This window comes from Westerdykella ornata (genome assembly GCF_010094085.1).
Source record: "Westerdykella ornata strain CBS 379.55 unplaced genomic scaffold EI97scaffold_2, whole genome shotgun sequence".
NCBI lineage: Eukaryota > Fungi > Ascomycota > Dothideomycetes > Pleosporales > Sporormiaceae > Westerdykella > Westerdykella ornata.
In genome coordinates, this window is record NW_022986852.1 from 1,540,274 (window position 1) to 1,559,676 (window position 19,403).

Here is a 19,403-nt window from a genome sequence, read left to right on the forward strand (position 1 = left end):
AGTTGAAAAACGAAGGTAACACCACCCCAAACGAGACGTGATCCTATAGGGACAGTGGTAGAGCCATAAAAGGAGGAGGTCCCCGGAGCCGGGGGAGAGTAGCGCGGTCCGAAGGGAAGGACGTATAAATGCTTGCTGAAGACCAGAATGCGGTGCCAACGACACGCCCAGGACCGAAGGCGTGAGGTACGAGATGAATTGACAACGCCGATAGTATATTATGTCGATATGCTATAACTTGGCTTGGTCGAGGGATCCGCGCAGGCGAGCAACGGTAAATTCACGTGGCAAAGGAGTTTGGCGGTGACAGAATCGTAGATTCGGATGAAGTATGTTGAAGATTTGTTTCAGGCGGGCGAGATTGGCGGTAGATAAACCATGCAATTGAGATCCGGAAGCGATTGTATAGGTAATATGTAGCAGCGAGCGACGGAGGGCAAAGAGAGACAGAAGAAGGACCGGAGAGGGAGTGAGACCGGCGAAAAGCTTATTAAATTTAGCAGAGACCTCACACGAAGAGAGCTGGGCCATTATTATTCATTAACCTTTGTGATGTGGGTTCTATGAGTCCTGACCTTGCAGCACGCGTCAACATGCTCCATCCATGGTGGAGCGCGACCAAGTTACCAGGATACATACCAGGATACCAGGCTTTCATCCCAGGCATCTCGGGGCGTGCAAGCTGCATTTGCACCACCATGGCTGCACGCCTTTCCATGCTCAGCTGGGCGGTTCGGAAACAGCTCCAGCAAGACATGGAGCTGTCTCGTTGACCGTTGAGCACAGCAGATGGGCAGAGACACGACCATGGAACTTTGATTCGGCAGTGGCAGAGTGGTAAAGCGATGGAACGAAAACGAAGGGCGAGGAGAAATGGAACACTAGAGGCTGGCCAATACCGTCCGCAACGGCCTCCCGTAGGCGTGTCCCCGCAGCCGCCGTTTCACGGATTCCCCATGCCCTGATGCGCGCGGGAGCCGGATCCGGAGCTGGGATGTGCGCAGGTCTCTACTCGGTACCTAGGGAAGCTTGTTGAGATTGATTATGGACGGCCGTGTCGCGGCCAAGCCCTCATTTCCCACGCGTTGTTTTGCCTTGTTTGGGCTCTCGAGCCTTTGTTTTGCCCAAACCTCAACACCGAGATAGATGCGCAAGACAGGTCTCTCCTCGCCTCTCCAGACACCGGCACTACTGCCATAGAGTCGCATTGTGAGGGCCAGGAGTGAATGGGCGTCGTTTCACCCAGATTCTGCTGTGCTCTGCATGGCCACCGCAGATATCGAAGATTGCGACTCGAGAACACGAGCGTCTCCGGAGCACAGCAGTCGTGTTTGTGGTACGAACCGGTTGGCTGAACAGAAGGCAGGCATCATGGTGCACGCGTGCACGCCCGATGCGGGCTGGTTGCTTCCAAGGTTGAGTCCGGCATTCGCCAACTTGTTGCAGCTGAAAGAAACGTAGTTCGAAAAACGAAACGATGGCTTGGTCAATAAAAATGGTGGAGCAATAAGATTCGGTGAAACGACCGAGGGGGTCCAGGACGGAAAAGGGAAGTGAATTCGTGTAGATCTTCCGGTGAGGTGACGCACCCTCCACTAGAAAATTGAGCCACACTTTTTACCAGCCACCGCCACTTACGGAAAATTGTTGCGCCGTATCCGAGTCCCGCCGCCTACTAGAGTGAGGGAAGCTTGATGAGGTGCGGGACCTGGTTCTGCCTTCGCGCAGCTTACCGACACTACCACATCAACACCTCCCCATCATTCAGTCGACGGCAAACCGCCACAGCAAACGCTACAGTTGCTGCACTGCTTTGGAACTACCCTCTAACGCTCCTCCCCAATCAACCCGCTTAGCCAGGGCACAAATACCCTGCGACCGCCTCCCCACCTCTCTCCCGCCCACCATCACCCCTCCCAAGCTCGACACACCCTTACCTCATCGTCCGACAAGATGAAAATCACATTCAAGGTAGTTTTCATCAGCTTTGGGAACGGCTCAAGTACTGACTTGCGCAGGATCTCAAACAGAACAAGTTCGTCATTGACGCCGAGCCATCTGAAACGGTGCGCAGTTCCGCCACACAGTTGGGGACTTCACCATGTAGCTGACACCTCCCAGATTGGCGACGTCAAGGCAAAGATCAGGGCTGAGAAAGGATGGGAGTCAGAAGAGCTGAAGTTGATCTACTCTGGTATGTTGCTGCATGACGTCCTCCTGGCCGAGAGGGTCTTGTTGCAGCTGCTAACTCTCTCCTTCCAGGCAAGATCCTCCAAGATGCTGGCACGGTTGAGTCATACAAGATCGAAGAAAAGGGTTTCATTGTTTGCATGACCAAGAAGGTACACGGCCTCGAATCCCGTGTGCGCGTGCGCAGTCGCTAATACACAACAGCCCAAACCCGCTGCCGCTTCATCGAGCCAGCCTGCTCCTTCGACTCCTGCTCCCGCCGCCGCTCAGACACCCGCAGCCCCTGCTGCACCTGTACAATCGACGACCGCCGCTCAGAATGCTCCGTCTACGCCCTCTCCCGCCCCACAAGTCTCCTCGGAGTCGTCGCGCTTCAACGACCCTTCGGCGCTGACCATGGGGAGCGAACGTGATGCAGCCATTGCCAATATGGAGAGCATGGGTTTCGCCAGGGCAGACATTGACCGGGCGATGCGCGCAGCATTCTTCAACCCCGACCGTGCCGTGGAGTATCTCCTGAATGTGCGTCGACGTTCCTTACATGTACTGATAACATTTGCTAACCTAGAGATAAGGGCATTCCTGAGAGCGCCCTCCGCGATCAACAACAACCCCAGCAGGCCCAAGGTCAAGGAGCTGCTTCCGCAACCCCGGCCGCCGGTGGTAATACGGGTGCCAGCGGTACGGCTCCCGCTGCGACTACCGGTGAAGGGGACGAGCCGATAAATCTCTTCCAGGCAGCTGCACAAGCTGGCCAGAATCGCGGCGCTGCCGGTGGCGGTGAAGAAGGAGGTGCAGCAGCCGCAGCCAGCCGGGAGCATCTGGCTGCATTGGCGGCAAACCCTCAATTCCAGCAGCTTCGACGGATTGTACAGCAGCAGCCCCAGATGCTCCAGCCCATCTTGCAACAGGTCGCCGCAGGCAACCCGCAGCTGGCTCGCTTGATCAACGAGAATCAGGGGGACTTTCTCCGTTTGCTCATCGAGGACGGTGACGAGGATGTGGCGCTGCCTCCGGGTGCACAGGTAGTCAGTGTCACGGAGGAGGAGAATGCCGCCATCCAACGTGTAAGTCTACGTCGATGCAGAGTATTCATGTATTTGCTGACGATTCCAGTTATGCAACCTTGGCTTCTCACGCGACGCTGCCATCCAGGCCTACTTCGCATGTGACAAGAACGAGGAGTTGGCTGCGAATTTCCTCTTCGATCAACCGGATGACTTTGATGACCAGTAGGCGATGGAGACATCGGGGTCGGGATTCAATCTTTCCAGACTGGCGCAAACCTTGGGGTCTTGGCACAATGCAATGTCATGACCTTCAACCCTCTTCGGCGACGGAACTTGATGAGCGAAATGGACCGGTGGATGGGGCTGTATTCGTCACAACAATTTGGGACAGTGATACCTTTCTGCCGGAGATGAAAGTGGTGCTATTTCGGTGTAGCTAGTCTAGGCCGCTGATTATCGATGCAATGAAAAGGATGATCACACAGTTATGTTCTTCTGTTCGAGTTTACGGGAGAGGTGCAATGTAGGGTGGTTTTGCAATTACCGTGGCTGATTCGCAGGCTCTTCGACATTTACTCACGCCCACGTGAGTGAGGGAGGGAGGTTGTCATGTCACGGACAGAGCGTGGAGTGATGGGGGAGTGGGTTTTCGAAGCATCTTCTTAATTCTGAGCGTAGGTGGTGGATGGTGGTGATTATCATTGGCTGCTGAGCAGCCTAACACTGACATCGAAGGGACACGCAAATGGTCATGGGAATTGCTAGGACTGACATGTGTCGCCATCACCAGTGGGCCTAAGCGCCAGGTAAAGGGTATATATATCCTCCTCTCGCTCCTGGTCTCTCTTCTTCTCTATCTGTACTGGAAAATTGGATGTGGGGTTGTGGGCGTCAAAAACGCGATACCACCCAGTTATGTGTTTGGAGTTGTTGGCGAGGAGGCGGGGAGTTTTTCGAAAATGGTGGATTGGGGTATGTGTTGGGTACCCTAGAGCGTGTTTGTTGTGCTAGTGGTTTGATGGGGGGATTGGTGATGATGATGGAGATGTGCATTTTCAATCTCCTGACTTCCTCGTTCAAGACATATTTTACTAGGCTCATGGATATCTGAATTTAACGAGTAATACATAATTCCCGAAAATGATATGAGAAAACATGCATGGCAGCAACCTCAATCTCAAAGACTCCCCGTCCCACTATCGACAGGGAAGACGAGACGAGCATACGGTATATAATCCTCTACCTTCCCCTCTCCGATCACTTCTCTTCTTCTGGTATTAGGAAATAGGCGTGGGCACGCCTGGCCTGGAATTCACCAGAAATCAACGAGAGAAAGATACATGTGAGAGGGAGCGTGCGCGTACGTGCGTGTGTCCCTATATTAACACCCCGACTATAAGTGGTAGATACACCTGCTGATGGTTATATCATGGTGATGAGCATTATGCTAACATATGCAATTTTTCACAGTGTAGTGGTGGGGATGAAGGGCTATAGTGAGTTATTAGTTCCATGTGTTTCATTAATCACTTTCTACGATTATCATAAGCGGGGTCAATAATATCACCGGAATGTTTTGTCGGTACGGGTCGAGTGGTGTTTACATGTGTGGTCGCACTTCGTTATTTCAAGTTTTGGGGATGGGATGGGCTTGTGCGGTCGTAGGTAGACCTTTGGAGACTGGGAAGTTGTCGCAAAGTACCCTAGTAGAGGTGGATCAGCTCTCGTGGCCGAAGGATATAAAGGGCACTTCTTGTCTGTCACGAGTCCTTCTTCTTCTTTAAGTATGGAAATTGTGGTTGCTGTCTGAAGAGAAAATGATGCATATCCTAACGATGTGTTGGAGCGGTCACCCTTGGCGGATTCGGATTATTCCAGCATGATGTGGTTTATCGTGCCAAATGTCGTACCAAGTGTTAGTTGTAGCATGTGGTGATGGTGGTGATTCTGAGGATGCTCCTCGTCTTCATCACCATCCAAATGACAGTGCCAGATTGGATAGCACTGAGGATGTCCAAAGAACATGAGAAATATGGAGGTTTCTTCGAGAAGGCCTGGCGGTGCGGCTGAGCAGGTATATAAATCTCTTGGATCTCCTTCGTTCTTGTCCCTTCTCTATACAATTGTTACGGACTTGCATTCGAATATCAAAATCTTATTCGACGATGATGATGCTCGGCGGCGGAGTGGTGCCAGTGTGTATACGAACCTCTCTCATATTTGTAACATATGTGGAGGCCTGGAGTTTGGGTAGTGGTGATGGTGATGATGGTTATGATGAGAAGCGGTACTACCCTAGGGCCAGCTCTGCAATTCAAAGGATCGATTCATGTAAGCTTTTGATCGATGACTGAAGTACACACATGTGCAATTACCCTAGAGTACTAAAGCAACGGAGCAGTTCGTCCTCCAACCAAGGTGGCGTAGGGTATATAAACATCCTCGCATCTCTGTCTCCGTGCTCTCTTCTTTCTCCTCGCCATCTTTTTGCGCAAAAAGCTGCATGTAAAATACAAATCAAGGCCACCATAGAATGACTGCTGTCTGCGCCACTGGATGCGAAGCATAGACATACTCACGAACCTTGGACTGCTTTAGCAGCCGAACATCTCCAATCTATGGTAGTGATAGTGATGTGTACTACTATTCATGTTTATGGGTATCGCGATTCCGCAATCTGGAGTAGAGTAAGTCCATGAGCCTGAGATCCCAATTTTGGAATTGAACACTACTCATGGCGCCTAAGAAGTATAAAAAGCTCCTTGTCGTGTCTTTCGCCCCTTTCCCTAACTACCGCGCGGTAGGTACTTAAAACTAAAATGCCGAAATGAAAGACCATGGATCCGAAGGGTGATGATATCCTTCGATTTCTCTGTTAAGCCTTTGGCCGATAGTTTATTGATGATGATAGGTATCACCATCCCTAATTTGATAATTCACATAAGATCGGGCAAATCGAGATGACAATAAAACATAGTGCGACCTTTTCGAAAATGCTTAGCGCGCAATCCCTTGAGGTATATAAAGCCCTCAGCTTTTCAACCTCCAATCTCTCTTCTTTCCTACAACTACGGAGTGCGAAAACGGGTACTAAAATGCAGTACCGACGATGAGATGGTTCCCAAATTCCAGAGGAGCAAAAATATGATGTTAACTGTACGAACCCTTTTAGTTTTCCTGTAGGGTCGCGGGTGAATGATTGCGAATGGTGATGGTGATAGGTATTACATGATTCTGGATATTCCTGTTTTCTCGGAGAACACTCAAGGGACTGCAAACAATGTAAGAACAGCTTAGGCTGGAGGTTGGGAAGGTATATATTTCCCTCCCTTCTCCTGCATTCTTCTTTTATCCCTTACTGTTTTGCAGTGGGCGTATTGACGACTTAAAAAAGGAGGACCTCGACGATTATGTTTTCCAGAGTTCAGAGACAGTGACTCTCAGCGGGTATCTCAATCCCCTCAATTTTCTATACGACATTGGGACACTGATAAGAGTACTGGTATTGTTGGTGCGTATTAGCATCCCTGGGTACCCTACAGGGTACATAGGATTCTCAAACCCTGGGAGCTTCTATCCAAGCGTCAAAGATAATCGGAGAACAGCTACACAGTATCTAGCTTACGATAGGCGCGTTCTAGCTAGCTCAAGAATTATATAAGCCTAATCGCTTCGCCCTACTAATTCTAGGAAATCTTACCTGCCTCAGAGCTGCGCACTGCGGGAGGTCGAAATTAAGAAACCTAGAACGAACCGCAACGATTATGGCTGCAAGAAACCGAGTGTAGGCAGAGAGCGGATGGTACTTGTACGATGTCTTTCAATTTCTCTAGAACTCTGACGCACGCTAGTTACTTGCTATCATAGCGATGCACATCATCATCATATCCATGGTTCGCAGATTTGGGATGGAACGGACTGGAAGAAGAATACCATATACCCTCCCTCCTCCTATTCTTTTCGTTGCAGTCGCGCCCTAAGAGCAGAGACACACAACTTTGAAAGAACCCAAAGGATTGTGGAACCAAATAATGGGGTTTAAGAAATATGCGACGAATCTACGATGTTTCCTACTCTGTTTTGACTCATTATCAGCACACAGTTGTGAGCGATGACGACGCTAGTGACAACTGGATTTTGAATGTCGATCAAATATGCGCAGGAGAATGCAAAGTGGAAAAATGTCAAGAGGAACTCGATGCGATATGAGGGCAGTCTGTCTTACAGAAGACGTCAAACAGAGCAAGGGAAGAAAGCATATCAACAACCGCCTTCCTGACGTTTTCCATGGGCGCTTAGAGTATTCTTCCTGCTCTTCCGAAACAGCGCCAGATAACGAGAAGCTCGATTTCTCAAAGAGTTCAAGGTATTACTTGATAAACAGAAGTTCAGTGATAGTGCTCATGATGAGTATGATTGTTTGCTAGCACTTTGAAGGTTTTATCCCTGATTCAATTTTGAAATCTGCAGACGGGTGGAAGCACTGACGATAAAAAGCCTGACAGCTGTTACGGACGCGTCCTCTGTGGTATATTGCCACACGCTAGATGAAGATAGCTTCATCTTGAATTTTTGCCTCGTCTCATTCTGGCCGGCAGGGATCGCACGAGGTGAGGAGGCTTACTGCCTATGCAACTCATATATACATTGGACAACCCGACGACATATGATGTAGACGTGTCAGCAACCAAATCCTTTCGCGTATTTCAAGATCTTTTGCCGTAATAACCACTGTGCTAATCTTTGTACTGCCTTTCCAACAAACGATCTCGTTGAACTGGAACGTCATATGGCGTCCTTTCGTATTTCTTGACAAGTCGCCCAAAACATTGACAGCTGATGCGATATCGTGGCTAGAGACTGTTATTAAAGTAGTCCAAAGCTCTCATCGAGTCGGAGTAAAGTTCATATCTTCGGTATGGTTCCCCGGCTTTCTGGAAGTCTAAATTCGGGAGTCCTCTCATCGCCCCTTGCCCCTCTTCGCCGTCATGCTTCGGACATGATTCTTATACCACTTGACATTCTTCGGGCTATCTTCTCCGAGCGACTATGTCCTTCCTCCGGATCGTAGGGTGGGTGTTCGCTCAGGCCGTTTGCTCGTCTTCATGCCACACCTTTCGCTTTGTTTCTTGCGTCCACTCTTTTCTTCCCGCAGTACCACCAAATAAATAGCCCAAGCCCGACACCAAACAGAATTACGGCAACAATAGTGATATAGTTGCCGACCGTGAGATTGACGATAGGTGAGCCATTCGCGTTGCGAAATGCTTGTGCAGTTGCGGAAACAGTCTGTGCTGTAGTTGCAGCTGGTATTATCGATGTTACCAGGGTGGACATGTTGAAGATTGTTACAGAGATATTTCGTAGAAGTTAGAGGAGGGTGCAGATCGTCGTCGAAAAATAGTGGTGCAGTCCAGGAAAAGGTTCGTAGGGCGGATCCAGCCGAACAGAGTATTAAAGCCTATGTAGGATGAAAAGAATAGACAAAACGAGGCGAAGTACAGCGATCAACGCTGGCGATAGGAGGGACTGAGTACCACGCACTGCAAGCAACTCAAAGGGTGCGACCAATTTTTAGAGTACCCTTTGCTCCGCGGACGTTGTTTTACGATGCGAAACGACCTTGTTTCAACATGGCTGAAATCGGACTTTGATGGGTCGAGCATTCGCGGCCATCTGAAACAACATATGTCGCGCCTTGGAACGTGAGTACCTTAACAACACGTTTACAGCAAAATCATCGGATCATTATCAGCTGATGCTGGCATAAAGAATACTCTTTGAAAACATAAAGGGCGGCATTGTCCATGCTGATGCGACGAGTTCACGGACAGTTTTTCTCACCCAGGAGTTCTGGGAGCAGGCCAGTTTCATATATCTAGCGACGTCAACTGCCCGAAGAGATGGCGTGAGGAAAAAGTTCGGACTTTATTCACGGCAGTTGGATATGCGACCGATCTGATATCCATGGACAGTTTCTCGTGCTTGTCATTTAACGTAGATGTCATCCTGAGGGTACCTAGGTAACCATATCGCCATCGACATATCCGTGGCTTCACCTAAGGAAACAAGCGGAAGCAACTCCACTTGTGTAGCAACCAACTTATCCGACCAGATTCTCCGCGTCTCTTTGATAAGCATAAAGCTCGCCAGCATTTTAAAGTAGTGCGCGAGTTGAAAATAACTGCATCGAAAGGTCATCTCAACTTCTCCACTGCAAAACGTTTCTTTTAGGTACCCTAGGGTGATTGACTCGAACTACGTGTGTCTAAGATCATTGAAGGTACCTACACTAGCTTGAGACTTCTAACGGTTTGAGAAGAACACATGCGCTAGTGAACCGCAATGTGGAACCGCAATGTGGAACGAAGCTCAGTGTGGGCAATGCGCACCCTGCTTAAGCCTCTTGAAAATCAAGAGACGCTCTCGGAATGGAACGGGAACGTTGACTTGCGCCATGGCGGCAAAGGGTGTGGCTTATCATATTTCATAACTAGTATCGCATCATACTATCATGTAAAGAGGCAGCTATAAGGGACTGTATACTGGTAACTTGTACAGTGATGTCCAGTGGAAGATCGAGCTTAGTGATAGAGCGAAGAATTCTCCGAGCTAGGTAGGACGCTGCAGTGCACACAGTTGATATGTCAGTCTATTTCAAAAGAACATACGTATCTGAATCGAGACTGCAGCGGGGAACAAAGCGTATTTCAGAACTGGAGAAACCAGGGAGCTGGGTGTGTTTTGAAGATGATAAGAGTAAACAACAGAACGCAGAAGCGATATAGCTATATGGCAGACCTTGCTATTTAGCTTTGCAACGCCCCTGTACAGATATCATAAACCATGAAATAAACCTCCACTGATGGCCTACTCAGCTGTAATCAATAGAGCTGCTCTGGCTGGGTAATCTAGACTGCAGAGAAATTGCACAGATTTGCTCGGTGGGACGAATAGGCGTATGCCTGTCTTCCATATTTGCGTTTTGTCACTTCATACTGCATTCCCATGACCCAAATCTACTGCATGCGGCGATGCACAGGCACAAATACCAGAACTAGATGTCAGTGCGTGCGGCTATAACCGATAACACGTTGACCTCTACCTATCAAACAATCAAGCGTCAACCGCAGAGCTCTTCCGCTTTCTGCTCCTCTTCTTCTTCCTCTTGCCATCTCCATCGTCTTCCCGGATATCAAGAGCACACGCCTCAACAGCGACCTTTTTCTCTTTGCTGTTCCTTGGGCCGCTGACAGGAGCAGCTTCGTCTCCCAACAGAAGCTCAAAGCCGCCCTTTGGTCCGTCCTCGTCACCAAACGTATCCTTGCGCCACTGTCGTATTCTGGCTTTCTTGCTGAGATGCTTCTTATCCTTCTTCTTCTTGGCAGGATCTCTGAATGTTGCCAATTTCTTGAGGCCAGCAAATTCGTTGAGCTGAGCATCGGTAGCGAGTAGGATGTCCCGTGGAGTAAGGCCGAAGGTAGTCGGGGAGGTCTCACGGTAGCGAAATCCAGCAGATCCCTTCTTTGAGACCAGGGCAGCTTCAACCTCCAGGTTGGAGTCGACCAATTTTTCGATCAGGCGGCGATCACGACGAGCCGCACTCTTCGCGTCGGCGCGCTCCTGCTTCTGCTGCTTGTAGCTCTTGGAGCGAGGTTTCGCGTCGTCCTCGTCAAGGTCACCGTCAGCCATATCTACGTCTTCATTGTCGGACAAGAGGTCTGGTGCAACCGCTTCCTCATCGTCAAAATCAGGTACGATATCCTTGATGTCGATGTCATCGTCAAATTTCGGCTTCTTCGGTTTCTTTTTCTTCTTCTTGCCCTTGTCTGCGCCCTCGGCATCTGAATCATCCTCTTCTTCGCCCTCATAATATGCATCGCCAAAGCGCTTCCGCATCTCCGCATCCCACTGGTTGTCTGACCAGTCGGCCTCAAGAACATCGGCCCAGTCTTCCACTTTGAAGTCCCGTGCACTGAAGCCACCGAGCTTTCGTATCTGTTTGACCTTCTCTTCCATTTCTTCTACCCTGAGTTTGCGTAGTCGAGCACGCTCCTCTTCCCTTTCCCTCTTCTCGGCTTCACGCTTCGCTCGCGCTGCTTCTCTCGCCTTACGGCGTGCACTCTTCTCTTCTCGACGCACAGTCGTACTGGCTACCGCGTCACGGGCATATGTGACAAGCTTCTCGTTCTGGCCTTCGTAATCTTCAAAGTAGTGGTTGTATGCATTCTCAAACTCTTCCGCCTCTGCGTCGAACTCATCGTCGTCAGACTCAAGCGGTTTCCACTGCGACTTGTCGGTCGGTATCCACGCGCGCGCAGCCATATAGTTGGAGAGAAATGTTTCGGGATCTTTATCCGCATTCTCGACGTCCTCTTCGGTGATCGTGGGGCGTTCCTTAGGGGCCGGCTTGGACTTGGCGACGAGGAAGTCGTCGTCGTCCTCATCGTCCGAGCCTGCGGCTGCCTTTATCGCGTCCAAAGCTTCCTGTTTGGCCTCTTCTAACTCCTGTTGATGGGTCTTGACGGGCGCCGCATCCTCCTCCTCCTCAGGGTTGAATTTTCCCTCGAGCAAGTTTTTCGTATGGTAGTCTTTCAGAGTCATCGGCTTCTCCTTCTGTGCCCCTGAGCCATCCCCTTCAGTATCCTCGTCGATTCCCGTATAGAATTTAGCATTTTTGTCGTATATGCGAGGATCCTTGGCGCGAATCGCGCGCAGAGTAGCAGCAATCTCAGCGTCTAGGGCTTCTGTAAGAAGTTCACCCTCGTCATCTTCAGTCACATCCTCCTCAGAATCTTCTTCGGACTCATCGTCGTCCTGATCCGCATTCTTGCCGTATTTTTCCTCGACTACCGCAGTCAGCGATCCAGTTAAAGTCTCAAGAGAGGGCTCTGAACCTACGTCTATGTCTTTCCGCGCGTTTTTTGTTATGTTCGAAGCGCCGCGCATACTCTTCGTTAACCTTCAACGCAATGTCGCCGTTATCGTCGCCGTCGCCGTCGCTGTCGTCGAGTAGCCTTGCTTTTTTCGTGGGTCGCTCGTCCGCAGCATTGAGAGGGGCGTTGTCATCCCCCAAGCTATGTTTCGTCCGCTTCAGCTCCCTTTTTTCCTTGTCTTTCGTCATATTTATGCAAAAGTAACCGTGAATGGAAGTAAGAGGTCGATGGTTTTGCGACTACAATAAATTTTGGGTGCCAAGCGTGGTTCTGCCGGGCGGTCTGATTCCGGTATTACAGTGGGGAGCAGCGGCAGCTGACGTAATTGAGAGCTGGCCAATGGGCTTCCGGTAGAACAGTAATTTAACCTTCGGAGACATCATGGACCTCCACTGCACGTGGGGTGCTTGACTTGGATGTAGACGCGTCGAGGTAGCTTCCACAGATTGCACCTCTCTCTCATTCCATACTGCATAGACCTCTCTGTTCGATGCCTCGTCTGCGGATTTTCCTTTTCCAACCCTTCTGACCCTACGGCCGAGGGCACCGACATGGCGGGCAATGGCGCCGCGATCCAGCCGCCCGTGTTGGAGCCCGTAGCAAAGCCTTTGGCGTTAATGTAGGCGTCGCACACACTGTTTGCTAGCTTTCGGGTACCGGATACTTACAGACAAACAGTCCCGTGGTTATCAAAGAGGCCGCCCTTGATTCACCTACGTTCCGTGCTACCGCCGTCCATTTTAGCGAACAGATCGATCTCGTGGAACGATGGCTCGACACGTACGTCAAAGCGGTTTCGAAGCTCGCTACAGAGATGAACGCCCTCCAAACTCTTGTTGACAACTACATACAAGCGGCACATCCCCCTTTGCAGATTTCGGAAGCTGTACTCGACCACGATTACACAGTCTTGGCTCTAAAGCGCTTTGGAGAAGGAGCTCGGGACTTCTGGAATGGCACGCTCAGGGCGATGAAGAGGGGAGAGAGCGCTGTATGTGAACCCATAAAGGCGTTCGTACAAAGTGATTTGCGCATGCTCAAAGAGGCACGTAAGTCGTTGGACGCCACACAACGCACCTTCGATGGCTTGATTGCGCGATACGCCGGCCAGGCGAAGACCAAAGAGCCCTCTTCGCTGCGGGAAGATGCGTTCCAACTTCATGAGGCGCGCCGCGCATACCTGAAAGCAAGCATGGACTTTTGCGTCCTGGCGCCTCAGGTGCGGGCCAATCTTGATAAGCTGCTGGTCAAGGTTATCAATGAGCAGTGGCGCGATATGAAGTCTGCCAGGGAATCATCGAACAAATCGTTTGCTACATGGAACGCAGATATAGAGCGGGTGCGCGGATGGAGCAAAGAGATGGAGAATGGTGAAAGGGTGTTCAAGAGGGAGCTGCATTTGGCCAGGCAACAAGTGGAGAATGCGGCTGAACTAGCTGCCCGCCCTTCGAGAGATCTGGACGACTATGCCGCCTCCACCGTGCCGTACTTGGGGAAACAAGGGCCACAAGCGGCCAACCTGCACTCACCAGCCAAACCGGATCCCGCAAATGAAAAAGCAGAGAAGCAAGGTTGGTTATTTCAGAGAACCATAACCGGAAAGCCTGCGCGGACATACTGGGTTAGGAGGTGGTTTTTCGTCAAGAATGGTGTTTTCGGTTGGCTCGCGCAGGGCTCGCGGTCCGGAGCGGTGGAAGAATCCGAGAAGGTCGGTGTCCTGCTTTGCGGAATTCGGCCGGCCTTTCAGGAGGAACGCCGGTTTTGCTTCGAAGTGAAGACAAAAGATACGACTGTCCTTCTACAGGCCGAGACCCAGGCCGAGCTTACGGATTGGATATCATCCTTCGAAGTGGCCAAGCGGAAAGCATTGGAGGACACGTCGAAAGAAGGGAACGTGGATGCCGCATTTTCCATCAGCACCCCAGTAGCCCCTGAGTTTGCAGCGAAGACCTCAGAAGGACATGCATCTCAACTCAGCGACGACCTGGGTGCGTCTGAGCGTGGAGACTCCCTTGCTATTCCCGGCGGTGAGGGTCACGTGCGAGGAAGCTTCGATATAACAAGGCGCGGTACCGCGAACGACAGAGAGGGCGAGGGAAGCCGGCGCGACCATGCTGCACGAATTATGGAGAAGCTCGACCTGACCCGCAAAGCAACTTTGGGCCCTCAGTTGAGTTCCAACAACCCTTCTTCCACGACTGGCGGCATCGCTAGCCTCATCTCCGCGAGTTTAGCCTCCGCCAGTCACAACATCGTCCAAGTTGGGCAAATCACTGCACCCGCACAAGGCTTACCAGATACACGCCTGGTGGTAGGGCAGACGTTGCCCGTAAGCAGCCTTGCGCCGTCCACTCTGGCAAATCCCCCTGCTGCAACGAACCTTAGCAAGGCTGCAGTCGCCGTTAGTGCAGAACGAGGCATTGGACTTGGCAAGTCAAGTAATATGCCTGGAGGTCTTATGGCAAACCTGTGGGGCTCGGTCAACTGGGGCTATTTGAATCGTCTTGAGCGTGGAGAAGTCACCCCACCCCGCGACCGGAGCGCGTCTCAACCACCCAGTCCCGTTGGACGTTCGCCAGGACTTGAGCCCCTAGATAAATCAGGGGAGATGTCTTCCCAAACCCCGTCAGCAGGAAGCACGACATCAGCGACTGTAGCCCATCGGAAGAGTATGAGTCTAGGTGGTACAACGCCCGCCCAACGACCCGCTGCGGTCACAGATGATTTCCCTAGTTATTATCCGGCAACTCTCCGACTGCAGGACGCGCAGTTCCGCATCCTGTTTCCCAATGTACCACGCGATGAGAAGTTGGTCATGGTGCTCAGGGCTGTGTGGAATCCGACCGAACAGCAAGAATTCCCCGGAAGAGTATACGTGACTGCGAAAGAGATGTACTTCTACAGCAACCATTTGGGCATGGTATTGATCACAGGTATAAGCCTTGCGTCCATCGATGAAGTGACTGCTGCACCTGGTAAGGACTGCGACTTCCTCTTCCTACACTTCAAGCCCAACGCGAGGAAAGATGGCGCAACGCGGCTCACTGTTAAGACTTTCCTTGAACCACTCAAATTGCTCGAGCGGAGGCTCAATTTCCTTGTTCGCAACGCCACCACACAAGAGAACAGCCCTGACGAGGTGGTGAGGATGCTGATCAAGCATGAAGGAGGTGACAATGACCAGTCGCCCGACGCAGACTGGGAAGACATAGGCATGCACCACCCGTTAGACGGTGGAAGAGACGTCAAAGCTAGCCTTCGCATTGATGGTAACCTCTTTCCCACCCAAGGCATAGAGTTCAACAAGAATGCGACAAAGTTCAAGTTGCCGTCACACCCTGTTGTCTTCGTACCCCAAGGCATGACTGGACTTGCAGCTGAGAAGGAGTTTGACATCAGCGCCAAGGGTCTGTTTCACATCCTATTTGGCGATAAGAGCACCGTCTTTCAGATGTTATACCGTGAACGGTGGGCGCAACGTGTCGTTCAAGGACCCTGGACGACAAACGAACACGGAACACAACGTCGCGATTTTGAATATGAGGTCGCCCAGCCTGGAAGGTCAGGAGGTGCGATCGTTATCAACGACTTTCAAGTCATTGAGGTACTCAACGATCATCTCTGCTATAGCGTGGCCGATAGGAAAGTGCCTTGGCATCTCCCCGCATCAGACCGCTATATGCTGTTGAGTAAAATTGTGATCACGCATGTTCACAAGGCAAGGTGCAGGCTTGCCATTCACATCAAAGTTGACTGGCATCGGGCTCCCCGATTCGGAAAGAGATTGATCGAACGACAAGGCCTGCAAGATTTGGAGCTCGAAGCCCAAGACCTGCTCGATGTGGTCAATGATCAGGTAGCGAGGCTTGGACATAACAGATCCACTCATAAGGTTGTGGGCATTTTCGGGCATATAGGGGCGCAAAGCACGGCAGTGCAAGTGGAGGCGAAGGATATTCCGCCACCGAATCGGCCTCGCAAATTCAAGCTCCGGCGCCAGACAACTGGCTCGTTCATTGCACAGCTTATTGGTAACATCCTTATCAGCATCATTTCGAGAGTATGTTCTTGGATCCTTACCCTTGGTGCCAGCTTGGGTAAGGTTGTGTCCGCCCATAGGCTCCTTGTTCTGCTCCTAGTTTTGAGTGCCGGATCGAACCTCTTTTACACCAGCCGTGACACTTGGCTCTGGTGGCAAGACAGGAATGCGGTTAAGTTCATGAAAAGCCTGGGCGTTGTGTCTACTAGCACAATGTCGCGTGCTGTGTACCTCAGGGATGTTGAAGAGTCATTCCTTCATCTTAATGATTCCGTCGTCCCGTTCTTTGCGTCAATTCCCGGTTCAGAGAACAATAAATGGTAAGCTGACAGCTTTGATGATGCTGGGCCTTGACTTGACTACTGACTGCCATAAAAATAGCCACCTTACCTTCGCTTCATTGCTCAAGGACACGGATGACGCTGTCTCCCACTTCCCAACCATGTCCTCGAGACATACACAAGAACGCCTCCGCCGTTACCGACAATCCCTTAGCATCCGCCGTCATGACGTCCTTGTGGCATTGCGCGTGGTCAACCGCATCGAGCAAGAAGTTCTAGCTGCAGAGTTCGAGACCTGGCTGGCAGAAGAAGTAGGTTCCTGCAGCCGGATTGGCGGTCTACTTGGTCAGTCCACAGATCGGAAAGGTGCCGTAAATCGAGAAACGGGCGACGCAGAAGAGCGGATCAAGCGGTATTGCACTGATTGTGAGAGCGCTTTGCGAGAGGTGCACCAGGCAGGGCGGCGCTTGATATGAATGTAAGATGGTATCTATGTACTATGTTCTATATGGGTCGGAATACTAGAAGCGTCACGGGCTCGGCACATCGGCCATGGCCATGGAGCTGATGGAATCAGCAAGTTGTCATCAATATCCAGAAATAGAGTTAATTAAGGCCGTCTTGCTAATTTCAATACGCTTAGTTGATACCATTGGGTTATCAAGAGGGAGGAATAAGTAAGGACCATTATAAACAGCCGTACATATCACTGCTCCACCACAGCATGGCCGTCAATGTTCACAAAAAGAAAACCGTTCATACCGATACACGGTATCAACAGTCCGATCCAATTTCCCCCTCTCTTCCATCAGCTTCTCCCGAACCACTTTTGCTTCCTCCAGTCCGATTGGGAAGTCATCCACACGGCTTCCGACCATGTGAACCAGCTCAGCGGGCAGCCTCTCGCCGAGCGCGCCGTCTTTAGCACCAATCGACCTCAGCCACCAGTCGCGTTGCTGCGGAGGAACGTTCGCCGTCGATATGATCGGAAGCATGGGATCCACAAGGAAAAGTGCCACGATCTTCCTATGGCCGGGTTTCGTGGGATCTGCAAGCTTGAATCCGCCAACCCGATGCTGAAAACCATTTGGAAACGCTATGAGTCTTCCTTCGCACGTGAGGACGGAACCCAACTCCTGAACCGCCTCATCATAGTTGCCATGGAACCCAAAAATCTGTTCGATCCCCTCATGGTCATTCTGCATGTAGTCAAGATCTACCTCGAGCTCCCCAGCGACCACATTCGTGCGGAATTGCAGCCGAGAATCTGTGATGTTCTCATTGTCGTAGTAATAGAGAGCCGTTGCGATGATGTGCTCATTCAACTGCCCCTCGACATGCCAACCGCCGCCTTCATATTCTGGCTTTTCGGGAGTGAGGTGGATGTTTGCGAGTTTGACGATGACCTGCAAATTTTTCTGCCTTTCCCCAAGGAAGCTGAATTGGTTATCAATCAATTCTGGGGTTTTCGTATACTGTAATCCACCGTAGTTTTCCGGTTCCGGTTTGATCATCACGCGGTTTTCCATCCACCACTGATGGCGCCAATGCGTGTCTGCGCACCTCCTCCTGTCGTCTGTCCAGTCTTCCTCGCCAGTTGGGTCTTGCGGCCTTGGGGGCATAGGCTCTACGGGCGAATGAGCTTCGATTGCGTCCGTCCATGCTCTATGTCCCTGTTTCCTTGAACCGCCTGGGTGGAACTGGCAGACGATATTGAAGAGGGGCACGGATCTGGTTATTAATTGCTCAATCACCCTATACAAGTCCGCATGGTCGTCGGGATGGAGGTTGTTGATGTAGGACTCGATACTTGCGTTCTTTCCATCAGGGAAGGTCACATTGCAAGGGAGCCACTGGAAGTTTTTGGACCAAACTTCCCACTCTTTTATTCTCTGGCGCGTTCTAACCTTCTGGATGGTAGATTGTGTAGGCTGCGGAATGACTTCACCCTCGCCTATCCTTTTAACGCAGTCGTCAAGGGACACGACCGAATTTGGCAGAATGCGAGAGCGGCCGTAAATAAGAGGGAAAAGTGACGGATGGACGAGATCCAGCACCTTGCCGTCGGATCCAGGATGCCAATCCTTTTTCACGTCCGGCACATCTTCCAGCGGACGAACGGCAGACCGGAGCGCTGCATTGAGCTCTGCGTCCACTGCGTTATCGGATTTCAGAATCACGGCATCGATATCAAGGACTCGAACCATGTGATATTGGTCAGAGAAAGTGGCCTTGTCTCGAAGCTCTGCGATGCACTAAACCCTCAGTGTCTGACAGCCGAAAGGCGCAATATCGAGACGATGAACTACCCACGTAGTCAAACATTCTTCCGCTAAAGTCTCCCATAGGGATACCTGCTTTGTCCCAGTCCATTGTCATTGTTTCGCTCTTCCACTTCTTGACAATGCTTTCATTGAAGACCTTACGGGTCCATTCTGGCTTGTCGGTGATTTCATTCATGAAAGCTAGCATGCAGCGATCTCGAATGGTCATAGGACTATGTCTCCAGCGGGCTAAGGCGCAGAGATATTCAGACAAGGGCTCTCCCTTTCCGTTTGTGGTCAACCAGTGTTGAAGTGAATGGCCAAATCCTGGAAGCTATGGAATGTCAGCAGGGCTTCTTCGTTAGGATATTTATCACTTACGCAGATTCGCGGGCGTAGATCTTGGGATGACATGGCTATGAATTGATGAATCTATGAAATCCAAGTCACTGCTCGATTGAAAGGTTTACGCCTTGATGCTGTTACACAAAACTGGGAAACTTCGATACTGTAGTCGCGCAAGGACGGGACTGATTAAGGTAACTCTTTCATTTCTATACTTTTTGCTGGACTTCCTCCGCCGCAAGGCTGAAGCTTATGGTTGGTCAGCGCTTATAGGCTTCCACACATCAGGGGCTCAAATACAGAGCCGCTAAACCATGTTTGGCCATCACGAGTCAAGA

The 19,403-nt window shown here is 50.9% G+C and overlaps 6 protein-coding genes across 6 annotated transcripts; 2 read left to right on the forward strand and 4 right to left on the reverse strand.

Annotated features, from left to right (window-relative positions):
- Positions 1-24: 24 nt before the first annotated feature.
- On the reverse strand, positions 25-1,036 carry EI97DRAFT_123419 (uncharacterized protein). The gene is made up of 3 exons (XM_033793050.1): positions 640-1,036; positions 546-570; positions 25-486 (listed from the first exon to the last, which is right to left on the reverse strand). The coding sequence occupies exons 1-3, from the start codon at positions 807-809 to the stop codon at positions 232-234; spliced, it is 450 nt and encodes a 149-aa protein (XP_033657977.1). The 5' UTR covers positions 810-1,036; the 3' UTR covers positions 25-231.
- A 917-nt stretch (positions 1,037-1,953) lies between these two features.
- EI97DRAFT_447948 (UV excision repair protein Rad23) lies at positions 1,954-3,426 on the forward strand (the record flags this gene model as incomplete). The annotated part of the gene is made up of 7 exons (XM_033800132.1): positions 1,954-1,971; positions 2,019-2,066; positions 2,122-2,194; positions 2,263-2,342; positions 2,395-2,712; positions 2,766-3,257; positions 3,307-3,426. 7 exons carry the CDS (start codon positions 1,954-1,956, stop codon positions 3,424-3,426), a joined length of 1,149 nt encoding a protein of 382 aa, XP_033657978.1.
- A 4,685-nt stretch (positions 3,427-8,111) lies between these two features.
- Positions 8,112-8,564, reverse strand: EI97DRAFT_430164 (uncharacterized protein). The gene has a single exon (XM_033797612.1). The coding sequence runs from the start codon at positions 8,535-8,537 to the stop codon at positions 8,304-8,306; it is 234 nt and encodes a 77-aa protein (XP_033657979.1). The 5' UTR covers positions 8,538-8,564; the 3' UTR covers positions 8,112-8,303.
- A 1,364-nt stretch (positions 8,565-9,928) lies between these two features.
- Positions 9,929-12,345, reverse strand: EI97DRAFT_464394 (uncharacterized protein). The gene is made up of 2 exons (XM_033801417.1): positions 12,102-12,345; positions 9,929-12,049 (listed from the first exon to the last, which is right to left on the reverse strand). Exons 1-2 carry the CDS (start codon positions 12,322-12,324, stop codon positions 10,317-10,319), a joined length of 1,956 nt encoding a protein of 651 aa, XP_033657980.1. The 5' UTR covers positions 12,325-12,345; the 3' UTR covers positions 9,929-10,316.
- Positions 12,346-12,559: 214 nt separating this feature from the next.
- EI97DRAFT_391582 (transcription factor SipA3) lies at positions 12,560-16,800 on the forward strand (the record flags this gene model as incomplete). The annotated part of the gene is made up of 3 exons (XM_033796244.1): positions 12,560-12,755; positions 12,815-16,495; positions 16,557-16,800. Coding segments are annotated over exons 1-3 (3,993 nt in total), but the record flags the coding sequence as incomplete, so codon positions are not given.
- A 343-nt stretch (positions 16,801-17,143) lies between these two features.
- Positions 17,144-19,134, reverse strand: EI97DRAFT_439458 (uncharacterized protein; the record flags this gene model as incomplete). The annotated part of the gene is made up of 4 exons (XM_033799558.1): positions 17,144-17,165; positions 17,219-18,711; positions 18,770-19,054; positions 19,102-19,134. 4 exons carry the CDS (start codon positions 19,132-19,134, stop codon positions 17,144-17,146), a joined length of 1,833 nt encoding a protein of 610 aa, XP_033657982.1.
- Between the last annotated feature and the right edge of the window lie 269 nt (positions 19,135-19,403).

Coding starts and splice junctions, on each gene's coding strand:
- EI97DRAFT_430164 (XM_033797612.1), bottom strand. CDS start 8,537: ATGTCCACCCTGGTAACATCGATAATACCAGCTGCAACTACAGCACAG.
- EI97DRAFT_123419 (XM_033793050.1), bottom strand. CDS start 809: ATGGTCGTGTCTCTGCCCATCTGCTGTGCTCAACGGTCAACGAGACAG. Junction 571..639: donor GATGAAAGCCTGGTATCCTG/GTATGTATCCTG, acceptor CTGCAAGGTCAG/GACTCATAGAACCCACATCA. Junction 487..545: donor ATAGAACCCACATCACAAAG/GTTAATGAATAA, acceptor AAATTTAATAAG/CTTTTCGCCGGTCTCACTCC.
- EI97DRAFT_464394 (XM_033801417.1), bottom strand. CDS start 12,324: ATGACGAAAGACAAGGAAAAAAGGGAGCTGAAGCGGACGAAACATAGC. Junction 12,050..12,101: donor ACGCGCGGAAAGACATAGAC/GTAGGTTCAGAG, acceptor TGACTGCGGTAG/TCGAGGAAAAATACGGCAAG.